Here is a 24,650-nt window from a genome sequence, read left to right on the forward strand (position 1 = left end):
TAAGCTTCAGGTCTTGGCAAACAATCTGTCTTTGTAACACGGCTTGTCCTGATGGCGTGTTAAAATGATGACTATGTTTATATGTATGTGCTCATGCTGTTTTACTGTTATGTTTTCATGTTGCTTATGCTGGTTATATTTTAAACTAATGCAATTTTATTGTATTTTTGCCCTGAAGCTATTAAAACCAAGCATACAATTTGGGGAATCTGATAAATAAATAAATGCACAGCCCTGGAGGAAATGTGGCAATGAATGGTGGAATTTATCTCAATATTTAAATGAATTCAGAGTGACTAACTATTTTCAGTTAAAAGACCAGCAACTGCACAGAAACAAAAATAATTTTTTCCTCCTAAAGTTAAAAGTTGTGAAAATCAAGATTGCAAAAATTATATTTATACTATATTTAAATAGTCAGAATACATTTTGTTGTATAACAAATGTTAAACCTGACCTGAGAAAATAGCTAATAGTGTTGGAAATATAGTGAATTATTTAAATTGTGTGACCAATCTGGGGGTAAAAAACAAACAAACAAACCAAAAAAAAACTTGTTTTTTAATTGTTTAATGGAGTTTATACTTTAACTTGTCATTCATCAAAAAAAAATTCTTTAAAAAGTAAAAAACACTATGTATTGGATGTACTCTAAGCTTCCTGTATTTCCTATCATCACTATGTGTCAGGTCTTGCTCAGTTTCTAGCTTTTCAATGAATCATTATGTGTTAATAATTCCTGTACCTATGACAGTGGTTTGTTTCAGATTCCTGGATACTCTTCTCCTGCCCTAAAACTACTGAGAATCAGTTTGGCAGCATATCAGTAGTTAACTTCATCTTACCAACAGGATATGGACATAACATGGCCTGCTTCTGTCTGAGGGGCCCTTCAACATTCCCTAGAGGTTAGGCTATCGCTGGTTTCCAGAAGTCCTTAGGAGAATGATCCTTATTAATACCCACTTCTTAGTCCTTGAGCTGTCTGGCTAGCGCCTCTGTTAGGGTTGCTGGGGGTACATGGACCTGCTCTTCTCCATGTAATATGGGATATATTTCCTGGGAGCTGCTGCCTGTCTAAAGACACTGAATCTCTGCTGTGAATTAACAAAGTCAAGCCTGGGGGTGTCATCTAGATTTTAGATGCCATATCTCTTGGTTACTATTCTCATTGCCCCCCTCCTACTTTCTCCCACCCCAACACACTTTTAGGGCATGTCTATGTGTGTGTGTGTGTGTGTGTGTGTGTGTGTGTGTGTGTGTGTGTGTTACCACCTATTCCAACAAGTTAACTTTACCCCTATGTTTTGCCCCCACTGGAGATTATCCTGATAAGAAGTTGGATGTGATAGCAGAACCAATTTTTGGTACATGGGATTTAACAGCAAATTTAATAATAAAAAAGAGACAAGATTTCAAATCCTTATTGTTTACGATCTGCGTCAGTTACAAAAGTTGAATAGAAGGAAATAGAAAACAATATGTGGATACCTAAGCACAAATTCAAATATATTAACACACACAAAAAAAATGTTTTTAGTGTTAAAAACTCATAGACATATAGACACTCAAAAAAATACACTGAAAAAAAAGTTTCAAATCAGTGTACTAAACATCCCCTGGTAAGTAAACTATTGAAGTGAAATCTGTAAAACAAATAAAGCACAGTTTTTAGTTCATTAAAATGTTAAGTTTTCATATTTAGAATTCCACCATATACATTTCATTTAGAATTCAATGTATCATGGGAATGCAGAACTTCTATATTTTCTAAATACAAGTGAGCAGAATGTATTGTTAATCTGTTGAATTGGCTAAAATGGAGAAATCTGTTTTCTATTCATTGTTCAAATTCAGCAATCAGTTTAACAGATATGCTAGATACCAAACATTAAGTAAAACATATTGCAATGTGGATATTTCACATTTGGAATTTATTTCTTAGCTTAGTACCATGCCTCACTCACAGAAGGCCTCAAATGTTTATTGGAAAAAAAATAAATAAAATGTCAGTAATTAATTTGATATTTTAAAATAATGTAGGACATTATTATATAGAAAGAATATGTATGAGAATATATATATATACACATATGTATATATATATATATATATATATATATATATATATATATATATATATATATATATGAACTATGTATTTGAGGGAGGGCCATAGATTAGCTTTTCAAAACTATTAATGGTTTAGCTCTTCTTTCATTGAACTTTTCTTCTCCCCATTATTTTTTAACGTTAGGTCATAATATGTTTGACATTCTATGAAACAAATACATCTAGGATTATTCAGGATTACAGCTCCTTTAGAATGTGTCTCTATCTGTTTTTAAAATAAGGGGTCAGCAAGCTAGGATCTGCACAATTTTGGTCCACTACCTGTTTTTGTAAATAAAATTTTATTGGAACACATTCAGCATCATTTGTAGACAAACAGTTTATGCCTGTGTGTGTGTGTGTGTGTGTGTGTGTGTGTGTGTGTGCCAAAATTGTGGAGTTCGGTATCTGCAACAGGTAAAACCTAAAATATTTTACTAGCTGACCCATTACAGAAAAGATTTGGCAACCTCTGTCCTAAAATGTTCTAAATTCTGTTTATGATTCACAGAACACCCCATTCAGGGCATACATATCAACAATAACAACATGCTATGTTGAAAGATTCTGATACGAGTGAGTATTTCATGCCAGGAAGGTCTTGATAGTTTAAATGGATGATTTTATGTACCAGAGTTATCTGTAGGAAGGTTTTCAACGCACATAATGACAACTAATTTTCCTTGGGAAGCCCATGGTGCACAAATGTCAACCGAGAACTAAAATGCATTCCCTAACAAAAAGCGAATAAATCTGGTCATTATGTTGCAAGAATACAGTATCTAAGTAAAAACTCAGGTAAAGCCCCTCATAGATAAGAAAACAAAAGTTGATAGTTCAGATAGGCTCAGTAAGAAACTATTTCTACAGGAAAAATGCAAAGTTTTATCCCATTGCTTGTTTCTTAAATTTCACAAAAGCATGGACAGTACTCAACTATTGATAAGCAATTAATTATTTTGTAGATTCTCCATGCCCTTTGTCTCTAGTCTGTTTGTTTATTTCCTGCTGAATGCCTGAAGTCCTACCATTTCACTAATGATTAACCACAAATTGAGAATGAGAAAGCAGAATTTCAAGACTATGGAAATTAATTCACTCTTGCCAATATTTGTCGGCTCTTTAAAAAAAGCAGGAAACAGGCTAAGGTTCTTCATTAAAATTAGATCTTTTTGTTATCTATTAACTTTAGTTATTAAGTATATCTTTCAAAAAATAAGAGTGTTACTTTGTTTAAGGTCAAGGTACATAATTATTGTCTTAATAGAAAAGCTAGATTTATCTAGAAAAAAATGTGGATTTGACTAATTTTCTAGTAAAGATGAGAATAATTGGCTTCTTTCTTCCTATGGTAATGAGCCATTTTCTAATATTTCATTTTTTAAAATATTTTAATAGTATTTATCTCTTTCCTTTAATTTTCCTGACAGTCACATTGCTAGAAACATAGATTCTCCAAAAAAAAAGGAAAGAAAGAAGGAAAGTCTTTGTTAGTTACTAATTGATTCAAATGCCTTGAGTTTTCTTTGTTCTTGATGTAAAAGTTTCCTGCAGTATTAAAGTTAAAATGACCTTTAAGGATCTATTTTGTCCTGAAAAGCAAAAAAGAGGTTTCCTATGGATACACTACATTAAAAATTAACATTGTTTTGATAGCTCAGTATTAACATTTCCTAAAAATAAATCAATCAATGAGAGAAAAAAGTTAAGCCAGATAATTTGTATCTCATTGAGAACAGATATACTTCTCTAACTACACGGAGTTTAAATTTGCTTTAAATAGCATCTTATTAGAAGACAATCCATATTTGTATTAAAACAGATGTTTTAAAAAATGGGAAAGAAGACTGATTTTGCTGAGTCCATAGTATAATTTACTAATTCCTCCAAATTCAAAGCCCGTAGTTTATTCCCAAAACTGAGTGACTGAGAAATAATAACAGCTCTTTTGATGGTGTGTTTTATCAAATACGATTTGAAAGTCTCTTCAGGATATTTTCATGAAAGAAAAACAAAACAGATAACTGAATCTGACTGTGTACAGTATTTACTAGTGTCTTATTTCCTATGTGGTTAGTATTAAACTGTGCTGCTAAAAACATGATGCTTCAGCTGAGATGAGATAGGACATAGACTGGAAGTCAAAATATGTTGGTTTTAATTTCCATTCTCTCCATGCTTATATGTATAACTCAAATCTTCAGCTACAAATCAAATTTTAATACCTGTGTTTCTATGAGTGGATTCCTCCCTAGGTAGGATATTGCCTCATTTTTTTGTTAACGATACTGTCAGACTTGATTGGATTTTCCATAGCAGAACTTCGCATAATTCCTCCTGAAGATGTCTTTATTGATCAAAGGTCTCAGTGTCAACGTCCCTAACACAGAACATTATCAGCCCCTTCCAGGAAGCAGCATAATGTTTTTGTTACATAAGGATGATTTTATCTAGCTTGACCCTTTTACACATCTGCACAACGAAAGAACTAAACTAAGTGATCTTTCCATTTTCTTCTAGTTTCCCAAATTTTCTGAATCTATGAGGGAAAACTTTTATAGCAAACAAACATATTATTTGGGTGACTGAAGAAGTTTTCTGTATGGAAATGATGTGCACAGCTATTCCAATGACAAAGTTCTAGGAGAATTGTGGGAAAGAAAGGAAAAGGGGAGAGAGAGAGAGAGAGAGAGAGAGAGAGAGAGAGAGAGAGAGAGAGAGAGAGAGAAAAGACAGATTTACTGGGATTATTTAATGTAATGGCCCAGGTCCCTTCTAGTGTCCTTTGGCAAATTCCATTAATACTTGTAATAAGTAGAAATATCTTTTTTGTCTCATTTTAAATGGAAAATTAGAACAAGGTAATAATTATTTTGGAATCATATAAATATTAAATCACAGGGAATTAGAAAAGAGAAAAAGAGTCAAATTATTCTCCATAGTATAATCTGAAGCACACAGCTGGATGTAGGAATAAAGAAAAGACAACCTTAGTTTGACACTCCAAGTGTGTAATCCTGCAAGTATTTTAGCCTTAATCCTTACTGTGAAGATTAAATGGAATAACGAATGTAAAGAACTTGGTAAATAGTAACATGTCAATGTATGGCAACCCTCTTTTCTCCCCCAATATCATCACTAATGGACCCTATTCATTGACATGGTTAAATAATAGGTGCAAACACATTTAAACTTTCCCTATGTTTCTGAAATTTCCTATCTATTGGGCAGAAAGAACTTAAACAAGCAAAATAATAAAGAATAAGATAGATATCCTGTCTATTTTATTTAATCCTGGGCTAAAATTGCAAATATTTATTGGGCGAATGAAAGAGATTATATTGTATTAAGGCAATGTCATGACTAGATCAGTACACCTAGTCTTGTACATCGTCATGAAAAAAAATCCAGGATCTGGGGGTAAAATGAGGAAACAGAAAAAAAGTTACTCAATAAATAAAACAAAACAAATAAGGGCTAGAGTAAGTAAAATCATTTATTTTGGTCCAGAGATGCACTTTTTTCACTCAATAATTATTTACTGAACATTCACTGTGCATTTAACATTGTGCATGATTATGAAATTACAAGATAAACTTATTTAGTTTCCTTCTTAAATCTGGGAACAAAGAATTAGTGAGATGAATAAATGAATGAGTGAATGATGAATGGATGAGGACAAAGCCCAGTAGAAAAGTGCAAATTTCCAAAGCAGAAGCAAAGTTAAACAGTAGAAGCAGAAGGAAATGAGAATGTGTGAGTGTGCATATTAATAATACTATACATTTAACTGCCTAATGGATTTGGGAACTCGTTAAAATTATTACTAAATCAAAATTGAAAGCCAATATATAATTAATTTTAAATTTGCAGTTAATTTGCATTTGCAATATAAATAAGAGATCACATATGTCACAGCATCGCCCATCTCATGCACTGAGTGCAGTAAGCAGTAAACATTCCTTTTTGAGACAGGGAAAAGGCATTAAAGAACCATGACCATAAATCAAAGTCAAAAGTTTTTAAAGTAAAGAAAAATCCAATTATTTGAGAGATATTTAAGTTGTGTTTAGGATAAATTACAAAATGTAGGCAAAAATCTATTCTAAAGAAAACCTATTCCCTTCTCCATCAAGTCCATGTTGAAATTATTTGATATACATTTTTACAACAATTTCTGAATGGAAATTGACCCAAGTGGGATAGCTGTCTAAAGATACTGAACAATTTTACATGTTTACCTCAGAAATGCCTTATCCCTTGGGTGAAATATGGTTGACACTATTCCACCAAAGAGTATAGGAATTAAAGTGTACATAATTCCAATTCACTAAACTGTCAACAAAGATGTAAGATTATTTTTATGTAATGGTATTTTATAGATGTGACGTGTCCAGGGTCTTTTTTTTTTTTTTTTAATATTCCAGCCCTAGAGTAAGAAAAGACTAAACTCTCATTTTAACTTTATTCTTGATTTCTGGAGGTCCCTCCAAGTAAAACCTTCTTTTTTACAGAACCGTTCACTATTTAAGTACATAGCCAGAACTAAGGCTCTAGAGGAAGTTCCTTCATACCAAATTTTTGAGGGTAGCCTTATTTATATTTTCACTTGGAGAAACTATTCACTCAGTAGCTGTAAAGGGTCACTATAGAAATATGTGCCAATCAAAGGATTCAGAACCAAAAGAAACCAGAGAAAAATTAATGATAAACAGTCATTGAAATGAAGGAAGGTATCAATTTGCTGTGGATTGTCTTTCTGTTCCACTGTTGCTTGTAGTATGTGTGTGTGTGTGAGTGTGTGTGTGTGTGCACGCGCCCACCACACACACATACACGCATGCTCCACGGTAACTATGAAAATATAGCACTTTCTAAAGATACTGTGTGTTTTTCTTTGTTTTGTTTTGGTTTTTTTTTTGCCTTGCAAGGGAATTTGGAAGTAAGAGGATAGAGCAGCACAACATTAAAAGGGAAGGAGATGATGAGTATATATCAATCTAGGAGGAACTAGCCATTAGTTTTTTCCTTATATTAATCATATTGATGATGAAAAAAGTGACGGTCACTATAAAAACTGTTTTTTTGAAAGTAGTCTCAGAAGAAATACGAATTGAATTTAAATTCCGAAATTTTCTGAAATGGAGATTATATATGGAATGTTCTATTTCCTGGTTTCTCCTGCTCTTTTACTATTAAATATTAATTCAACAGTGTTTCTAGCCTTTGGAAAACAATTTGAGTTGAGAGAAACTTCACCATATGCTCTGCTTACTCAGGCAGTGTAAAGCAAAGTGCTGAGCAATTATATGGTGGATTTGATCAATTTTGACAGCCAGTCTTGAAACTCAAGCCAGAATGCCCTGCTTTTCCTTCCGCAGCAGGTTTTGGAACTGAATTACGTAACTAATTGCATCAAATCTCTACTTTACCTTGGCAATGGTCTCACAAACCCTGCATGTACAAAATGACTTTTGTGATCAGCTTTAAAAAATGTGTGTGTCATGGTTATTTTACAACTTCTATATTAAAAAACATAGTCAAAATAATGATAGATAAATGTGTTTAAATAAGCCTTTTGAAATGCTCTGGACTGTCTTGCACCCACGTCATTCCAGAATGTCACCTTTCCTCAATTACATAACTTGCATTTGCCAAATATAGTATTTGATTAGTAGATCCTAGTATGATTTATAACCCGATAAATACAAATTAGTTCAGAAAGTTCTTCTCATCCTTTGCTTGAAACATGTCCAAGAATCATGTCGATTATCTGGATCATTTCCTTAGTCTATTACTATAATCATATAAAAATTCATGGCATTCACATTGACAGTATCTAGTTTATAGTCATATATTAGTGAAATTGAAGTCCTCTAAATATGAAGGCCATTAACATTAAATAGTCAGTGATTCTATAATAATTCAAACCTGAAAAACTCTCTAGAGAGCATACAAGGGGGTGTGCCACCGGCTTTGGATACTCATGAGGCTAAAGCAATCTCTCCGAAACTTTTTAATGTGCAATGAGCATTTTAACTTAGAGATAAATAGACATAAAAGAGAGGGATAGGATCTTACTTCTGAGATGAAAGTAAATTAACTTTGGGGCATTTTATCTTTCATGGCAAATTATGGGGCAGTGCCAGCAGGCCACAGATGTATACCTCATGAAGAGCCTAAAAAGACATCTGTGAGGCGGGGGAAATTGTAGTTTAGATTCAAAGTGTAATTTAGTAATGAAATGTCAACCACACCCCAGATGAATTTTTCAAATATACAAAGAAAACAATAGAAAATATATATTTTTTTACACCTTTACTTTCTCAATGCCAGGTTAATGATACACAAATATTCTAGCTCATATATACTAGTGGACAAATTAAATTGAGAGAGAAAAGGACACAAGAGTGAAATAAAGAACAGAGAGAGAGAGAGAGAGAGAGAGAGAGAGAGAGAGAGAGAGAGAGAATTTGTCATGGCAGAGAAAAAATACTTTAGAAACTTTCTGTGTTATAGGTTGTCAAATATTTACAGGAAATAAATATACCTCCTTGGAAAATACCTTTCTTATGATAACACAGTATACAGTTCCCCTCATCCTACCACATTAAATAAATTACTTTGTTATTTATTAGTATATTAGAATTTTTTGCATTCAGTTTTTGTTTATTGATATACACCAATTTTTTTAATTATTTTTTTCAATTACAGTTGACATTCAATATTATATTAGTTTCAGGTGTACAGCATAGTGGTTAGACATTTACATAATTTAAGAAATGATCCCCTGGTAAGTCTACCACCCACTTGGCACCATACATAGTTATAGCAATATTATTGGTTATATTTCTTAAGCTGTTCCTTATATCCCTGTACTATTTTATAATTGTCAATTTGTACTTCTTAATCCCTCTACCTTTTTCTGAACAGGGACTGCCTTTTATCATCCCTGCATCTATTCTTTTGGTACATGAACAGTACCTGGCACATGAGAAGTCCCCAATAAATATTTGTGGAATAAAAGAAAGCATGAATAATATTCTACTTTAAAAAGTTACTAATGGTATAAATGTTTGACTGTCTAATATCTTTTTTTTCTGTGATATTTCCAACGTGATTTATAAATTACTCATATGCCCTAAGGCTCATCACATTTTGAAAGTAACTCATGCAGATTACAGGACCTGACGTCCCAGCATATGTTGAGAGCTACGGTCATGATATCCTTCCTCTCTTAATGTGCATTCAAGAAAGTCTGTCAGTTGAAATATCACCATTTAATAAGAAATTATTTCAAACCTTAAGAAAACATATTTGGTGTGGAAATAAAAAGAAAATTATGCTTTTTTTGTTCTTTAACTTTTTTTTCCTTTTGGGATGGAATTGGGTTTGGCCATTTAGAAGTTGGAGGGGATTTAAAGAGTAGTAAAGCACCTAATGAAAGTAAAGCATTTAATGAAAGTAGGAAGAAAAGACCACAGAAGAAGGTATCAAAATATAAGTCGATAGTAAGGTGAAAAACCAGAGAGAAGGAGTGATAGTAAAGAGATCTGCAAATTATTTTACACAGTTTAATATATATATATATATATATATATATATATATATATATATATATATATATAAATTTCTGATGAGCAATTTATTTTTATATTATATTCACACTGAGATACTCCAACTGTTATACATCAGTTTAAAATATGATTTCATAGATTCACAAAATTACTAACCTTCTTTGGTACAATTGATTTGGGTTTCATCACTGAAGTCTCCACAGTCATTGTCACCATCACAGGCCCAGTGGCCTGGAATACATCTGCCACTGGAACATCTGAACTGATTATCAAAGCAAGAGTGAACACAGCCAACCTCATCACTCCCATCCCCACAGTCGTCATCTGGAAAGAAACATCAATATCAAGGTCGTGAAAACTGATCCAAGGAAAATCGTTTCCCTATGAAATATATAACTTTTATTCTTTTATATACAGAGTTTTCTTTTGTTATTGAAAAATAAATAATAAATCAGGGATAAACCTTTCCCATGAAGAGTGGGATAATTATATTCTATCTTTATATTGCTTTACTTCTGATTTAATATCAACTACTGAACTAAGAGAGAGAAAAAAAAAAAAACCTTGAATTTGGATGTTGAAGCTTACTTTCTATTTCACTCAGAAATGACTAACCACCACCGAATGAATCTATGCAGCATGAAATAATTATGAAATGGGAGGATGATGGTGATTGTAGGAATTTTATGAAATAATATAGCTGGTAATGTGATTATTGTGGAAAATTATTGTTACATAGCTACAATATTAATGCCCCAAAATTTATATCTTCTGTTCAGTCCCACATTCTCTATTCTCTAACAAGAGGGCCCAATGTGTACCCTTCCCTCACCGGTTCCTATGTGTGTATTTGTATGGGAAAATATTTGTACACTATCATTAGTAATGATTTATATTCTTTATTAACAACTGTTGAAGAAAGGAAGGGAGAGTAATATGAAGTGAGAATAGATTACATTGAAATCAATGGCGGAGAATGCATCAATCTAAATATAATTCATTTATCTGTATTTGGCATAATTTAGCATAATGATACAACTGAGTATAAGAAAAAAACAACACTTGAGCAGAATAGGTAAAGTGACAGAATTGAGGCCTTCATGGATAATTCCATGATAATTTATATACTACTGCATCCTGGGTTTTAGAGCATCTTGCATAAATACTTTGGGGAATTGGAATTGTCCAGGTCATTTCCTCAATCACCCCCTTTTCACTTCATGTTTGTAGACTTAGACTATGTCCAGCATCATTTCTGAAAACAACTGTCTATCATAGTCCCATGGGAAGGGTATTGAGCTCCATTATCCTAGATGCTAATCCCTATTGATGTGCCAGCTGCCCTCTCACCACTTGTTCTTGCCATTGTGCTTGGCTCTACAAGCTTCTCTCACAAACCACCCTGAAGGAGCTGAAGCTACACAGAGCCAGGCCCCCAGTCAATCAGCGCAGAACAGTGAACATTTGGTACTTGCCAGCGTCGCAGTGCCATTTGCTGCTAATGCACCTTCCACTTTTGCATATAAATTGAGTGAGTGGTTCACAAGTTGGGAATTCTGTGAGAGATATAAAAAAACATCCAATAGGATTTTATTGACTGTGCTTGACTTAATTTGTATCTCATTTGCTAATGTGATCAGAACTTCACCCTTGTCCTCCATAAAAGGCACAGAGGAAAAATTTAGATAAATACATACAGTGACAGTAACTTCTTGAGGACATAGGATACACATACTTTTAATATCTTTTAAATGAGCATCCTTTCTACTGACTGAAAGCCAAGGAAAATTGTTTGATGAAGAACTGCTTGAATTAATTATACTGCAAGTAAAATGAAGAGATGTCAACACCAAGGGCTCAATCTCTTCTCAGAGTAACAGCTGGATGGAGCTCTGTGCTCCAGTGCTGCACAAGCTTGAAAGGAGAACGGCCTTTTCTGAATTCAGAAGGCCAAAGTAGGGAATTAGATCTGACTTTGCCTCTGAGAGATGTCAACGTCACAGGTTGAAAGTAAAAACAAAACAAAATCAACTCAATAAAATCAGTTTAGATGCTATCATGCAATTACAAAGATTAAGTTTCATGATTACTAAAGCCACATATTGAGATACAAATTTTAGGACAAATTTAACCTTTTGAACATCAAAAAAATGTGATTAGCATCTAAACGATTTAAAGACAGAAATAAAAAGGGGACAATCCTTTCTGTTTTATACGTAGAAATATAAGACTTTATCAAAAGTCATCCATACAGCAACCCAACAAATATTCTGACATATAAGGGGAGACACTGAACATAAAAGTGAATATGACCAAGGCATGATTTAATATTTACTTCTAAGAGAGTTTCTTTACGTTATGTGACAAGAAATGAAAACTTATACTTATAATTCAATAATCAAATAAATGTTGTCAAAAATATGTTTTCCTCCTTAGAAAAGTATGTTTGATGTTTAGAAGCTGTGCCGTAGACATAAATCAGGGACTTTAAACCAAGTCTCAATGCAAGCTATGGTTCAAATGAGTAAAGAGCTAAATGCAGACTCTAAGATGCAATGAGATCTAATTTTTAAAATGTAACCTTACATCGTTTCGCATCTCTAACAGGTTAATTCACATTTTAAAATCTCTCTTCTGTAAACTTAGGTGCATATTAACCACCATCACAGATTTTACTAAAAAAACAAACAAACAAACAAACACACACACACACAAAATCAACCCAAGCAATTTGGAAACTTCTGAAATTTGGTGGATACTTCACTTGTTGGGAAATTTTCCATGTGACCTTTAACATTTGTTTCTAACTCTCAGATTTTAGGTTTGAAAAACAGCCAAAAAAAAACAAACCTTTAAATTAGCTCCCGACAGGTGAAAACTTACACAATGCATAAAATAATCTAAAAATCCAGTGTATCTTCAATCTCTAAGAAAATGAGTCACATACCTTCTGCCCACTACGAGATATATATGTGCATATAACGTATATGTATTGTAAAATAGTTATATTTAATATCTAATTTATTTTTATATAATATTTAGTTACATCATTTCTCTTGGTAATCTTATTTCTTGAAATAGTTTATAGGAACAAAAAGCAAATTACAAAAAGAAAAACAATTGTGAAGTATAAGAAAGCATAGGGCAAATCACTAAAAAGTGAAAAGGCATTAATTAAAGGGGCACATGTAAGGGAGTAAAGTTACTAATGTTTTTATTCCTGTTTTCTTATCAAAACTGTGTGACCTTGTGTAAACCACACAGCTTCTCTGGTCATAGATTCTTGGTTTGGAACATGATATCTCAGGTCTTTTAAGTACTAAAGATCAAGAAGTCAGAAGAAACATCATCTAGAAATGCACAACACACTTAAAGCATTTAATGTAGCAAAAAATAGGGTTCACCACTTGAATAACTTCTGGGATTGTATCAGCATTCCAATATGAAACATAACTGAATTTCAGAAAAATAGAATAAAATAGAATAAAAATAAATACACGTTAAAAATTACCTTTGGCTTTTCTCTGCTTAGTAATGCAGTCAAATGTGCAATACATTTTAGAAAGGGTTCCATCGAAAATTAAACACATAATATAGGGCCCCTCATTTTTCACTAATGTTGGAAAAATTCTTTATCCATGATTCCTAGTATCTAATCACTTACATCTGATGGTGATAGAGAAATGAGGTTTAATGACAATATACTTTCCCCTAAAAATAAAACAAAACTGAAGTTCTTAAAATAAATTTAACATTTTCCTTGTCCTTCTATGTCATCATTAATTTAAAAGTTGAAAATAGTGTATAAATATTTTGGTTTGTTTCTGGATACTTGTTTTGATAAAATACCATCATGGAGTCTTATACAGTATGTGATAGACTTAAACATTGCACATAATCTTTTCTTTCTCAACTGTACATTAATATTCTTTAAATTTTGATCTTTCTTGGGACACGTATTGCAGGACACTTGGAAAGATTACATGATTAACTCTGATAAAAGGAAAAAAATATGAACCAAAGTGGCTTACATTTCATCACGCTACAATTACAACACTGAAAAAAAAAAAAGTATAATTTATTTCTGTAGTTCCTTCAGCCTCATAGAATATTTAATATGGATTAATGGACTGTTAAAAAATCTTCTATTGTTGCAGATAGTATGCTCAATTTACCTATTATATATTCACTTAAAATTTATGGCCAGGTTATATGTACCCTCTTATATAAATTACAACAAAATTTTTTCTCTCTCCATCATGGTTGGTATAGTACTTACATTTATCCAGTATACAAAGCTTAAAGGAATGTTTCTCAGTGAGGTAGTTTCCAGATCCAATTTATGTTTCTTTTCTGTCTTTAACCTAGGAATTTTCATACTTATTCTCCCTCCTTGGCCCCACAATGGATATTTCTAAAAACGTATTACTGGAGTCTGAAAATGCAGCTGTCATAGCTTTGTTTGAGAACATTAGTCCACATCTTATACATATGAAAATTGCCTTCATGATTAATTATGTGGCAAATGTATAGAAGATTCAAGTTAAAATAAATGACAAACTAAGAATAATTTAGGGGCCCAGGGTTAGGAAGGTGTTGTTTAAACCTGAAAGAGATTATAATATATTACCTATTATCATTTATTGAGTGTGAGGTACTAAGCTAGCCACATATATGCATTACCTATATTTTTTACTATAGCCCAGCACCTGTTATTGCTAAACCCAATTTGCAGAAGGAAACAGCTTAAATTGCCTAAGGATACACTGTATAACCAGTAAGTGTCAGAGTAAAATATGAATACTAGTCTGAATAATTTAAAATACATTATTTTTTTCACTATGCCATGCTGATCATACCAATACCCTTAAAAATTTGTAGCATAGAAAAATGTTGGGAAAGATGAAAAATTTAATTCTTCTTTCTGTGGTTTATGTCTTCCATTTAAAATAATTCTGATTTTACCTGTTCTGATGTATAAAAATAAATATAGTTATTAAAATAGTACATTTTAAAATTATACATAGTATAGGAATACATTGTTTGAGAAAATATATAATATTTCTAGATGCTGACACTAGCTGTGGCTCTACTAATTGATACTTACAGAGGGCAGATTTCAAAAGATCCAATAGGGTAAATATTATTTGAAAAGAAAATATACAGGAACAGTGTACCACAAATCGTCTTCTATATTTCTGCTCTTTCTTGTTGTTACATCAAACCTCATTTTACATATTGCATACAATATCATGTGTGAAAAACACAGGTTTCGTAGGCAGCCAAACCTGAGTTCAAATACTGACTTCATTACTAACTAATGTGTGACCTTGGGTAGCTGCTTATCATCTCTAATCTCAGATTTCTACTCTGTAAAATTGAGTAAAAAGCTACAAGAAAAAGTTTATTCATTCAAAATATTTTATTGAAAACTTTATACCAGATAGAGTTCTAGGTCTTAGAGATACAGCATCCTGAATGAATGAATGAATGAATGAATGGATGAGGAGAATACAATAGTGCTAGGCACGGGATAAAATGTTAAGCACTCTTTTCTCAGTGTTTATAATTTGATAGGAAATGATTTGTAATATAATTAAAGAAGTGACTTCAATAAATTTCTGATATATGCTGATATAGGCAGTATAAGGTATTATTGCAACAAATGACAGAGCATCTAATCTTAGATATTGTACCCTGGAAGAAGTGATAATATAAGCTGATATGAATGATAAATTCAAGTTAAACCAGATACACAGGAGGGGAAGGGTTGTTTTAAGAATATTCCAGAGAGACAGCATTCCTGAAGGCCCCAAAGTCAGGGTATATAAAATGTTTGAGAAACTGCAAGAATTTTGAATGTCTGCAATAGGGTGTAATATAGAAGTAAAATTTTAGGAGCCACAAATAGGCGTGAGAGAGATTTGGAAATGATTACTATTGTAATCTATATACTATATAATGAAGCCTTGATGTCAAAAAGAACCCCTAGGAAGGTTATGTAGAATGAGACTAATAGAAGAGTTCGGAAACAGTATCAAATAGTTCTGGCAATACGGCATACAAATGAGAAGTGCTAGATAAACTAACAAGTAAACATTTAAATACACAGGGGAATGTGTAAAAAAGTAATATAAATTTTCAGAGTCTGGAAATGAATTGGGTCCTGAAAACTAGAATAGTCAGTGAAGTATAACTTGTGTGTGTGTGTGTGTGTGTGTGTGTGTGTGTGTAATTTTGCCTGCAAAGGCAATAGAAGAAAACCGGATATACAATCTCTGTGATTGGGTTTTAATGTCATTATTGGACAGGTGACACTTCCTTAGTTCCACGGAAGGTGTGGATCCCAGCAAAAATCCAAGTCCCTCAGAGGTTAAATCCTCAGTGCAAGGGTGGATTAGAGAACATCTCCTCCCAGTACAAAGAGATGTATCAGCCTGGACTGTGAGTGGAAAAAAATGTATAGTGCCCCCATGAAAATTTAGACATGGTTCCCGACTTAAATTTTTTTGACTTACAAGGGTGTGAAAATGATTCGCATTTAGCAGAAACAGTAGTCTGAATTTTAAATTTTGATCTTTTTGTGAGCTAACAATATGCTTATATCTTCTTGTGATGGGCAGTGGCAGTGAGCTGCAGCTCCCAGGCAGCCATGTGATCATGAGGATAAACAACTGATGTTCTACAGTGTCTTCATTGCATTAGGTGAGTTTGCGCATTTGTAGGTTAATGTAAGTGTTCTGTTCACATTTGAAGTAGGCTAGGTTAAGCTATGATATTCAGTAGGTTAAGGGTATTAGATGCGTTTTTGACTTACAATATTATCAATTTAAGATGGATTTATTAGAATGTAACTGCATTGTACGTTGAGGAGCATCTGTAATCATGAAACTGTATCATAAATTCTGCTTTCTGTAGTCCAGGAAACCCCAAGCAAAATTATCAAGATGAAAATTAATACAGGGCATATAATATTTTAGAGGATTGCCAGGGTGGTCAGGAAAGAGGTGACCCCAAGGCAGGCCTCACTAGACTTTCACCAGGGAAAAACATATATAAAAGATATGCTCAAAATAATAATAATAATCTAGAAAAGGTAAAAAATAATAATAATAATCTGGTAAGTGAAATTCAGCAGAATTAACATATATCAGGATCCATAAGATCTTCAGATATTTAAAAACAACATATCTGGTAGAGATTATAGATTGAATTATGGTAGGTACGAGGAAATAGGTTAAGTCCAAATTTATTTAAAAAATAAAGACAAAAATAAAATCCATGTAAAAGACACTCTAAGAAAATATAGACAGACTTGAAAAAGAAACAAGTAGGGCATTTAGAAATTAAAATCATAGTCTTGGTATTACAAACTGCATGGACAAATTAAATTATACATTATTACATTTGACGAGAAAATTACTAAACTAGAAGATAGATCTGAAGAAATCTCTAAGGCTGCAAGTCAAAGATTAAAAATAATTTAAAGAGATTAAGAATCATGGAGGACAGACTTAAAAATCATACATAACACTAATATTTTGAAAAACATAAAAACGAGAAACCAGGGATAAGCAATATTAAAAATATAAACTTTTGTTAAATTTTCCAGAACTTATGAGAGACATGACTTTAGATTTAGGAAGCAGAATATCTCTTGAAATAAATAAAAATAAATTCACATACAGAAATGCTGTAGTGAAAAATCAGAATATAAAAAAAAAAAAAAAATGAATAAAACTAAATTACCCTGTACATTATTTACAATATTGAATAAAGAGTGAAAAATCTATCCTCTTCCTCCTTCAAGAAATATATAAATAAAAAGAAAGTGAGAACATTTTAGAAAGTAATTTACACCATCTCACAGAGAATAATAAAATAAAATTTGAGGGTTAGGCAGGCACAGAGGAGCCAGAAAAATGTAGGAGAAAAATCAAGAAATATCTTGTCACTGAAGAAAAGAGGAGAAAGTGTTTCAAGGAGAAAGACAGCAATGGTGAAGGTTGCTCAAATAATACATATATACATACTGAAGTGTACTACCCAGATTAAGGAAACAAAAAAGTTAGTTGTGAGCTTGACAAAGACAGTTTTGTTAGAAAGGTTTGGGGAGGAAATAGGCATAAGTTTTCACTCTACAGCAGACTAAGTGAAAGATGGATACATACATTTTATGCAATTTTTCTAAGAAATTTGATTGGGAGGAAAGTAAAAATTAATGTGATAGCTGATGAGAGAAAAAAAGATTAAGTAGTTACGTTGGTGGTAATCTTTTTTAAGAACGTGAACGTTGAACATATACACAAATATTGATGGGAAGAAACAAGTGAGTGAGAGACTGAAAATATAGTAGAGATAAAAGTTACATCTTCTGTTTTTGCACGTTTTAGGGCAGCAGAAAATTTTTGAAAGAATGGATTCATATCTAACAGTAGTACATAGCCCTGGCAATTAAAATAACTAGTACTAAAATAAATCTTCATTCATTTCAATCCAACTATTAATATTTAAACGATGGATCTAGATTTTTCTTCCCAAGAAATACAGCAATTGCTTTAACAAATTAAAAATGCCCAATAAAATGTGGCAGATGAAGTCAACAAAAATTAATTGATGTATGGTTTATATCAGAAACCTAAATATTTGAGAAGTATCTCAGGTTAATTTTGGTATTTATTTTAAGACTATATTTTGGGAAATGTTGGTCATTTTATGTGTGTGTATGTATAAGACTACATAGAATAAATACTACAACACAAAATTTACTTTGAAATGACAACCTATAAAAATTGCAGAAATTTTAAAAACTATATGTTACATGGCATTTTATGATATTTTTCTCATTCTGATTCCTACTCTGGAATTAGTAATTATAACACCTTGTAGACACTAGGACTAGACTCTTCAGTGCCATGAAATAGTAATCAGGTTTCCAGGGATACTTTTTTTCTGTTTCATTTTTACCCTTTAAAAATTAGTACATTATTAATAAATGTAATTTTTATCAAATTTCTTATACCCATTGACTTTTAGTGCAAACAATCTGCTTTGGAATTCCTTGTTCCCAGTTCTGTGGTTGATATCCATTCCCATTCTGATGTAAATATTTTTCATAAACATATATCACATACATCTACATATACACTCTCTAGATTTTATATATATTATGTCATGTGACCCTGGTTTACATATATAATATAGGCATATGTGTGTGTGCATGTGTGTGTGTGTATATCCATATATATATGTATGTGTGTGTATAGATATAGATATAGATATAGATATAGATATAATCAATGAGGAAATCAATGCTACTGAAGTCTCTGAAGAATTCCTGTTTCCTCTTGACAGAAATTTAAAATGATACATTTCTCTTAGCACCATAGGAGCAGTTAGAGTTATTATAGCTCAGTGGCTGGTAAGCCAGCAAATAAATTATTTTGTTAGTGCACAGATCTATATACAATAGAAAAGCAAAACAATAGGAAGGTTGCAGGGATGTAATAGAGAAATGGGTAAGAAGTTAACTAGGAAGCAAGAACTAAATAACTGATATTAGGAGAGTGTTTCGCAAACCAGAATGCGTATTAGAATTACCTGGACAGCTTTTTAAAACTTCCTATACTTGAGTCTCCATTATAATTCAATTGGTGGTATACAGCTTAATGAAGTGCCCCTAGTATACTGGGTTGAAATGTATGTATCAATAGGATATGTACAATCGTAAACCCCAATACCTGTGGATGTGACCTTATTTAGAAATAGGGTCTTTGCACATGTACTTAAGTAAAGGATCTTGAGATGAGATTATCCTGGAATAAGGGTGGGCCCTAATTCTGGTGACTGCTGTCCTTATAAAATAACAAAGAGGGAATTTGACAGAGTCACAGGGAAGAGAGCCATGTGAAGGAGACAAGAGATTGGAGTTATGATACCACAGGCAAGGAGCCCCAGGAGCAAACAGAAGCAAGAAGAAGCAAGCAAGGCTTCTCCCAGAGAGCTTTCAGAGGAAGCCCTGCTGACACCTTGATTTTCGACTTTTGGCTTCCAGATATGTGAGAGTAAAATTTCTGTTGTTTTAAGCCATCACATTTGTGGTAATTCATTGCAGCAGTCCTCACAAAGTCTAATTTGTGTGGAATGTTGAAATCACAGAGTTAAAATTTCCTGCTTTTGTTTTAGGGAAAGAGCCGCATAAGGTGCTTTGCCCAGAATACCATTTCCTGGATTTTAAGATCTACTGAAAGGGAATCTTTTGGGAAGGGACAGAGAAGCCTGGGAATCTTTATTAGTAGCAGGCACCTCTGGTGATTCCTACCCTCAGGCAAGAATGTGAGATAAATACTGAGTTAGGCCAAGGAACTAAAAGCTGTTTAATAATTTCTGCCTATGGCTTTAAATATACCTAAATATACCTTACAGTGGAAAGTTAAGGGTTTGCAGATAGAGCCTCAATTAATCAAGTATGTACAAAAGAGGGAATTACAACCAAACACATATGGAAAAGCATGGCACATACTTATAAGAATACTATGAAGACAACTGAATAGTAGCCTGCATACAAAAATAATAAGAATGTTTAAATATAAAGGTATGGAACAAGCTAGAACAGACTTGACCATCTGCAATATAAAGCACAAATCCGCAGGACAGCGGGAAGAAAAGGAGCTTCTTAATTTCTTTGCTTTACATCATTTTAAGAAAAATAATTATTGTCAGATTGGAGAGTGAAGAACAAACTGGTTTGAGAGGAAATTAAAACTCTAAATACAAGAGAAAAATACAGAACCTAATTGCTGAAAATGAATTTATCTACGTAGTGAGACAAGTTGTCATACAAGTAATAAAACTTCAAACTTTTTTAATCTCAGAATATTGACAACGATTTTGGAATAAGTCGAATATGAAAAAGATAAATGAGAACAGGAAATTGGTAAGTAATATTATCCTGATTTCAAACATGAATGAAAATTGGAAACAGTGAAGAGGTGAAGTTTAGTTCCACCTCTAACAATAATTCTAGAACAAACTTGTTAAAACATTTTGTCAGCATTTATAAAGTGATTAATAAATCATGAATAAAATAAAAATAAGTCATGCCAAACTGACTATACTTTATTTTTTTTTTCTGATACAATGTTTAGGTAAGTATAGGTTGTGAAAATGCAAGGAGAAGAGTATTCCTGTATTTTAGCAACTTTTTTGAGAAATATCATGATAAATAAACATATCATGTATGCACGATCATAGTAAATTAAGGTGGATGAGTAGTTGGTTCAAGACTATATCAACAGTTCTAATTATCGGATCGGTTTTCCCCAGAAGGATGTTTTTAATTGCTCATCAAAACTTCATACCTTTTTTATTTTGTTTTTACCATTGATTTGGTTACAACCTTAAATGTTATGCTTATCAAATCTTTGAATTACACAAAACTGGGAGAAAGTATTAGTACTGTAAATGTAAAATTTCCAGGGGTTAAGAGTTTTAGGAAGATGGAGGTCAAAGTGTGACAGTACGGAGTGAATAGTATCTCCCTCATTTACATTATCTGAAACATGTAGATAAAGGACAATCAGCAGGCCACCAAAATAAAACTTAAAAGAACCTTGAGATATAAACATTGGAAGTACCCAAAAAGAATGATCTAGTCCATAAGAAAAATTAGGTATTTTAATTGACTGGACCTCAACATGTCAGTTACATATTAAGACTGCCATCTAAGACCACCTTAACAGAAGCCTGGAATCTTAATTACTGAAGGTAACATGCTCACTACAAACTTTTGTAAACATACCACACATAAGATATTATATTTTGTTCAATTCTAGGCCATGAATTTTTTAAATTGTGGTAAAAACACGTAACATTTATAATTGAAATGATTTTAAGTGTATAGTCAGTAGCATTAACTGTATTCATATTGTTGTGCACAGATCTATAAAACTTTTTCACCCTGCTAACTCAAACTATACACATTGAACATCAACTCCCCATTTTGGTGATTAATTTTACTAAGCTCACTGAATGTCCAAGTACATGCATAGTAGGACAATTGTGAGGGAGAGAACCTGAAAACGTGGTCATGTAAGGGAAGGTGGAAGGAAGTTGTGTGATTAATCTATAAGGGAGAAGGGTTAGGAGGATATGAGAGTTTTTGGATGTCTAAAGAGCCATCCTGTGGGAAAGTTTACACATTCAGCCTGTGTAGTTTCAGAGGCCAGAAAAGTATCAGCGAGTATAATCTGTAGGGAGGCAGATGCTGGCTCTACACAGGAATAGTATCTAACAATGGATTACTGCTCAGCAGTAAAATTAAAGACCCTGTGAAACAGCCAATGCTTTGTTACTGAAAATATTTAAACAATTATCTTTGAGACCAGTTTTAGAAGAATTCTTATATTGAATGAGTGTTTGAATTAGATAACCTCTACATTCAACTACCAAAGTCTGTGATTTGCAGGGATAGACAGCTAAGAGTGAACAGACCTAAGTTCCAATGCTTGCCACATCTACTGACTCATTCTGCAACATTGGGCTCACAACTTTCAGTGCTTCAGCTTTCTTATTTATAATGTGAGGGGCTAAATGGATGATATGTCACTTATTTTTTCTAAATTTCCAAGCATTGAATAAGTGTGTGTGTGTGTGTGTGTGTGTGTGTACGCATGCATTGCTAGGTATTTTCCTACCTACTTTAACAGGAGATAAAAAGGGAAGAAGAGAGAGGGATAAGTTTTGAGAGAGAGAGAGAGAGAGAGAGAGAGAGAGAGAATAAAGTGAATACATACATGAAATAGTATTGTATTGGCCCACTTAGATCCAATACTAAGAACAAGGAGCCGTTAAGTATTCCCACATTCTATACAAAGAACCCAGTACTCAGAGCCCTTCCATATAGTAGAAGAATAATCCACAAATCAAAATCAGTGGATTCAAAAGAAGGAAAGACTCCATGAGAGTCATTCATGAAATTTTACGGGTACCTAAGAAAGGAGAAATAATCAGAAATAATCCTGTTGCCCAGGAAGTAGACTGACCATTTTATCCTGTATCTAGAGAAGAAGAAAGAATGGGAGAGTCATGTAGGTTAAGAAATGGGCCATTGGAGAAGAGTCTGCTCACAAGATTTGGGAGGACAAAAAAAGATTAATGTAGTAAAAGATGGCAAAACTTTTTTTTTTTTTTTTTTTAAACGTATCAGCAACGCAACCAAAAGGGTGGCCTACCAAGCAAGGGGATTCTAGCAACTTAAGGCAATGAGATATAACACCTTTGGTGGGAATGATGAGGGATGGTGAATAAAAGAGATTTAGATCTAGATGTGAGGGGACTCTGAAGAAGGGAAAAGAAAAGAGAACAGTGAAGAAAAAGTTCAGGGAACTGTGAGGAGAAGTGAGACCTCAGGCCACTTTGATGATCTCACATAAGAACCTCTCAAGAAAGCTGGATTTCACGTGTGGCAGAGAAATGTGATATTCAGAGAAGGAGAGAACTGTACCACTAGGCCTACTTAAAAAGATGTTACCTATTTTCTCCATCTGTCCCCTCTGTCTGAAGAGCTCAGGCTAGAAGAGAGAGAAGTAGAGAGCAAAAAAAAAAAACAGAACATATTCCCCTTTCACCCAAGTTCCTAGAACTTCAAGTTTAGCTGTCAGCTAGAGGGGAGAAAACTTTGATTAAGATACAATACTGGAGTTTCCAAATTGGTTCGATCAAATTATAGAAACTAACAGTTGCCAGAGTCATTGTGTCTGCCAAGATGTCATTAAGGGGCGGCAAAGCAGTTGAAAGCAGGTCTTGGCAATAATCATATTTCATGTCAATACTCCACTGGGTTAATGATCTTCATTAAATTTGTCACATACGTGCAGTTTTTTCTTACAAATTAAAAAAATAACAATATTAAACATAATCAGAAACTTCGTTATTCTAACAGTCTAGTTGAATATATCTTTAATACTACTAACACTGAGTTAAATGGAATTTTTTTGTAGCTCTTCTGTTTGTGTCTGATACTTTCAATTATTTTTCTGATATTCTTTGTTCTTTAATTATATGAAGTAAAATTATAAGTAAGACTACAAGTGCATGACACAGAATTCTACTATCTACATAGATTTAAAAAATAAATATCTATAAAATGGAGTAATATTAACTTTGCAAATTTCAATAGATGTGTATTTATACCCCCATTTAACTGTATTTCAATCTTCTAGATTTGAATTTATACCCACACTGAATTCTTTCAGTCTTCTGGATTTATATTTATACCAACGTTAATTGTCTTTCAAACTTCTAACTGTTTTAGGTATTTTCTAAAATTAAACCCTTTGAATGAATCAGAAGTTATCAATTCATATTAAGTTTTATTTGTTTAAAAAACAATAAATGTAAACTGTGTTTAGATGCCTGGAAGAGAGAACAACCCACAGATTGTTAAAATAAATTTTAAAATAAACAACTATACTGTTTCTGACTATAAATTATTCAAACAACAAAATGTGAGTTTATTTGAGTTTATATTCTTATATTTAATCATGAAATACCCTTATATGTAAGGCTGTAATTTGGAGATAGGCAGAAAATTTGTGTCTTGAATTAGTTTTTCATATATAAACATGTCATTAAGTGTATGTAAGATAAAATCAAATATAAATGGCGGTTCCTAAAGTGTGAACCCCAGGAAGAGTAGTTTGCGGATCAGTATGAATGGGGAATTTGTTAGAAATGTAATATTTGGGCCCCAAGAAATGCTGAAGCAGAGACTCTACAATGAAACCCAGAGTTCTGGTTTTAACAAGTTCTCTAGGAAATTCTGAGGCATGCTCAAGTTTGAGTACAGCTGCCTTAAGTTGACCATTCTCAGACTTGAGTGCACATTCATACCACGTGGAAAATGCTAAGAATACTGATTACTGGGTCTCTCCCGAGAGATTCTTACTCTGTTAATTAGTG

General features: G+C 32.8%; 1 protein-coding gene across 4 annotated transcripts in view; it reads right to left on the minus strand.

The window, feature by feature from the left end:
- LRP1B (LDL receptor related protein 1B) overlaps positions 1 to 24,650 on the minus strand; it is a 1,805,568-nt gene that overhangs the window by 692,073 nt on the left and 1,088,845 nt on the right. For all 4 annotated transcript variants that reach the window (XR_012497488.2, XM_074335779.2, XM_074335774.2 and 1 more), the window contains exons 19-20: positions 11,165 to 11,245; positions 9,846 to 10,013 (exon numbers count right to left, since the gene is read on the minus strand). Coding sequence is in view for 3 of the 4 variants with exons in the window: in XM_074335779.2 (XP_074191880.2) it covers positions 9,846 to 10,013; positions 11,165 to 11,245 (249 nt within the window). In the remaining variant the exon portion in view is untranslated. The remainder of the gene's footprint in view (positions 1 to 9,845; positions 10,014 to 11,164; positions 11,246 to 24,650) is intronic.

Source organism: Rhinolophus sinicus, chromosome 17 (assembly GCF_057876585.1).
Source record: "Rhinolophus sinicus isolate RSI-liver-muscle chromosome 17, RSI-T2T, whole genome shotgun sequence".
In the NCBI taxonomy this organism is placed as follows: Eukaryota; Metazoa; Chordata; class Mammalia; order Chiroptera; family Rhinolophidae; genus Rhinolophus; species Rhinolophus sinicus.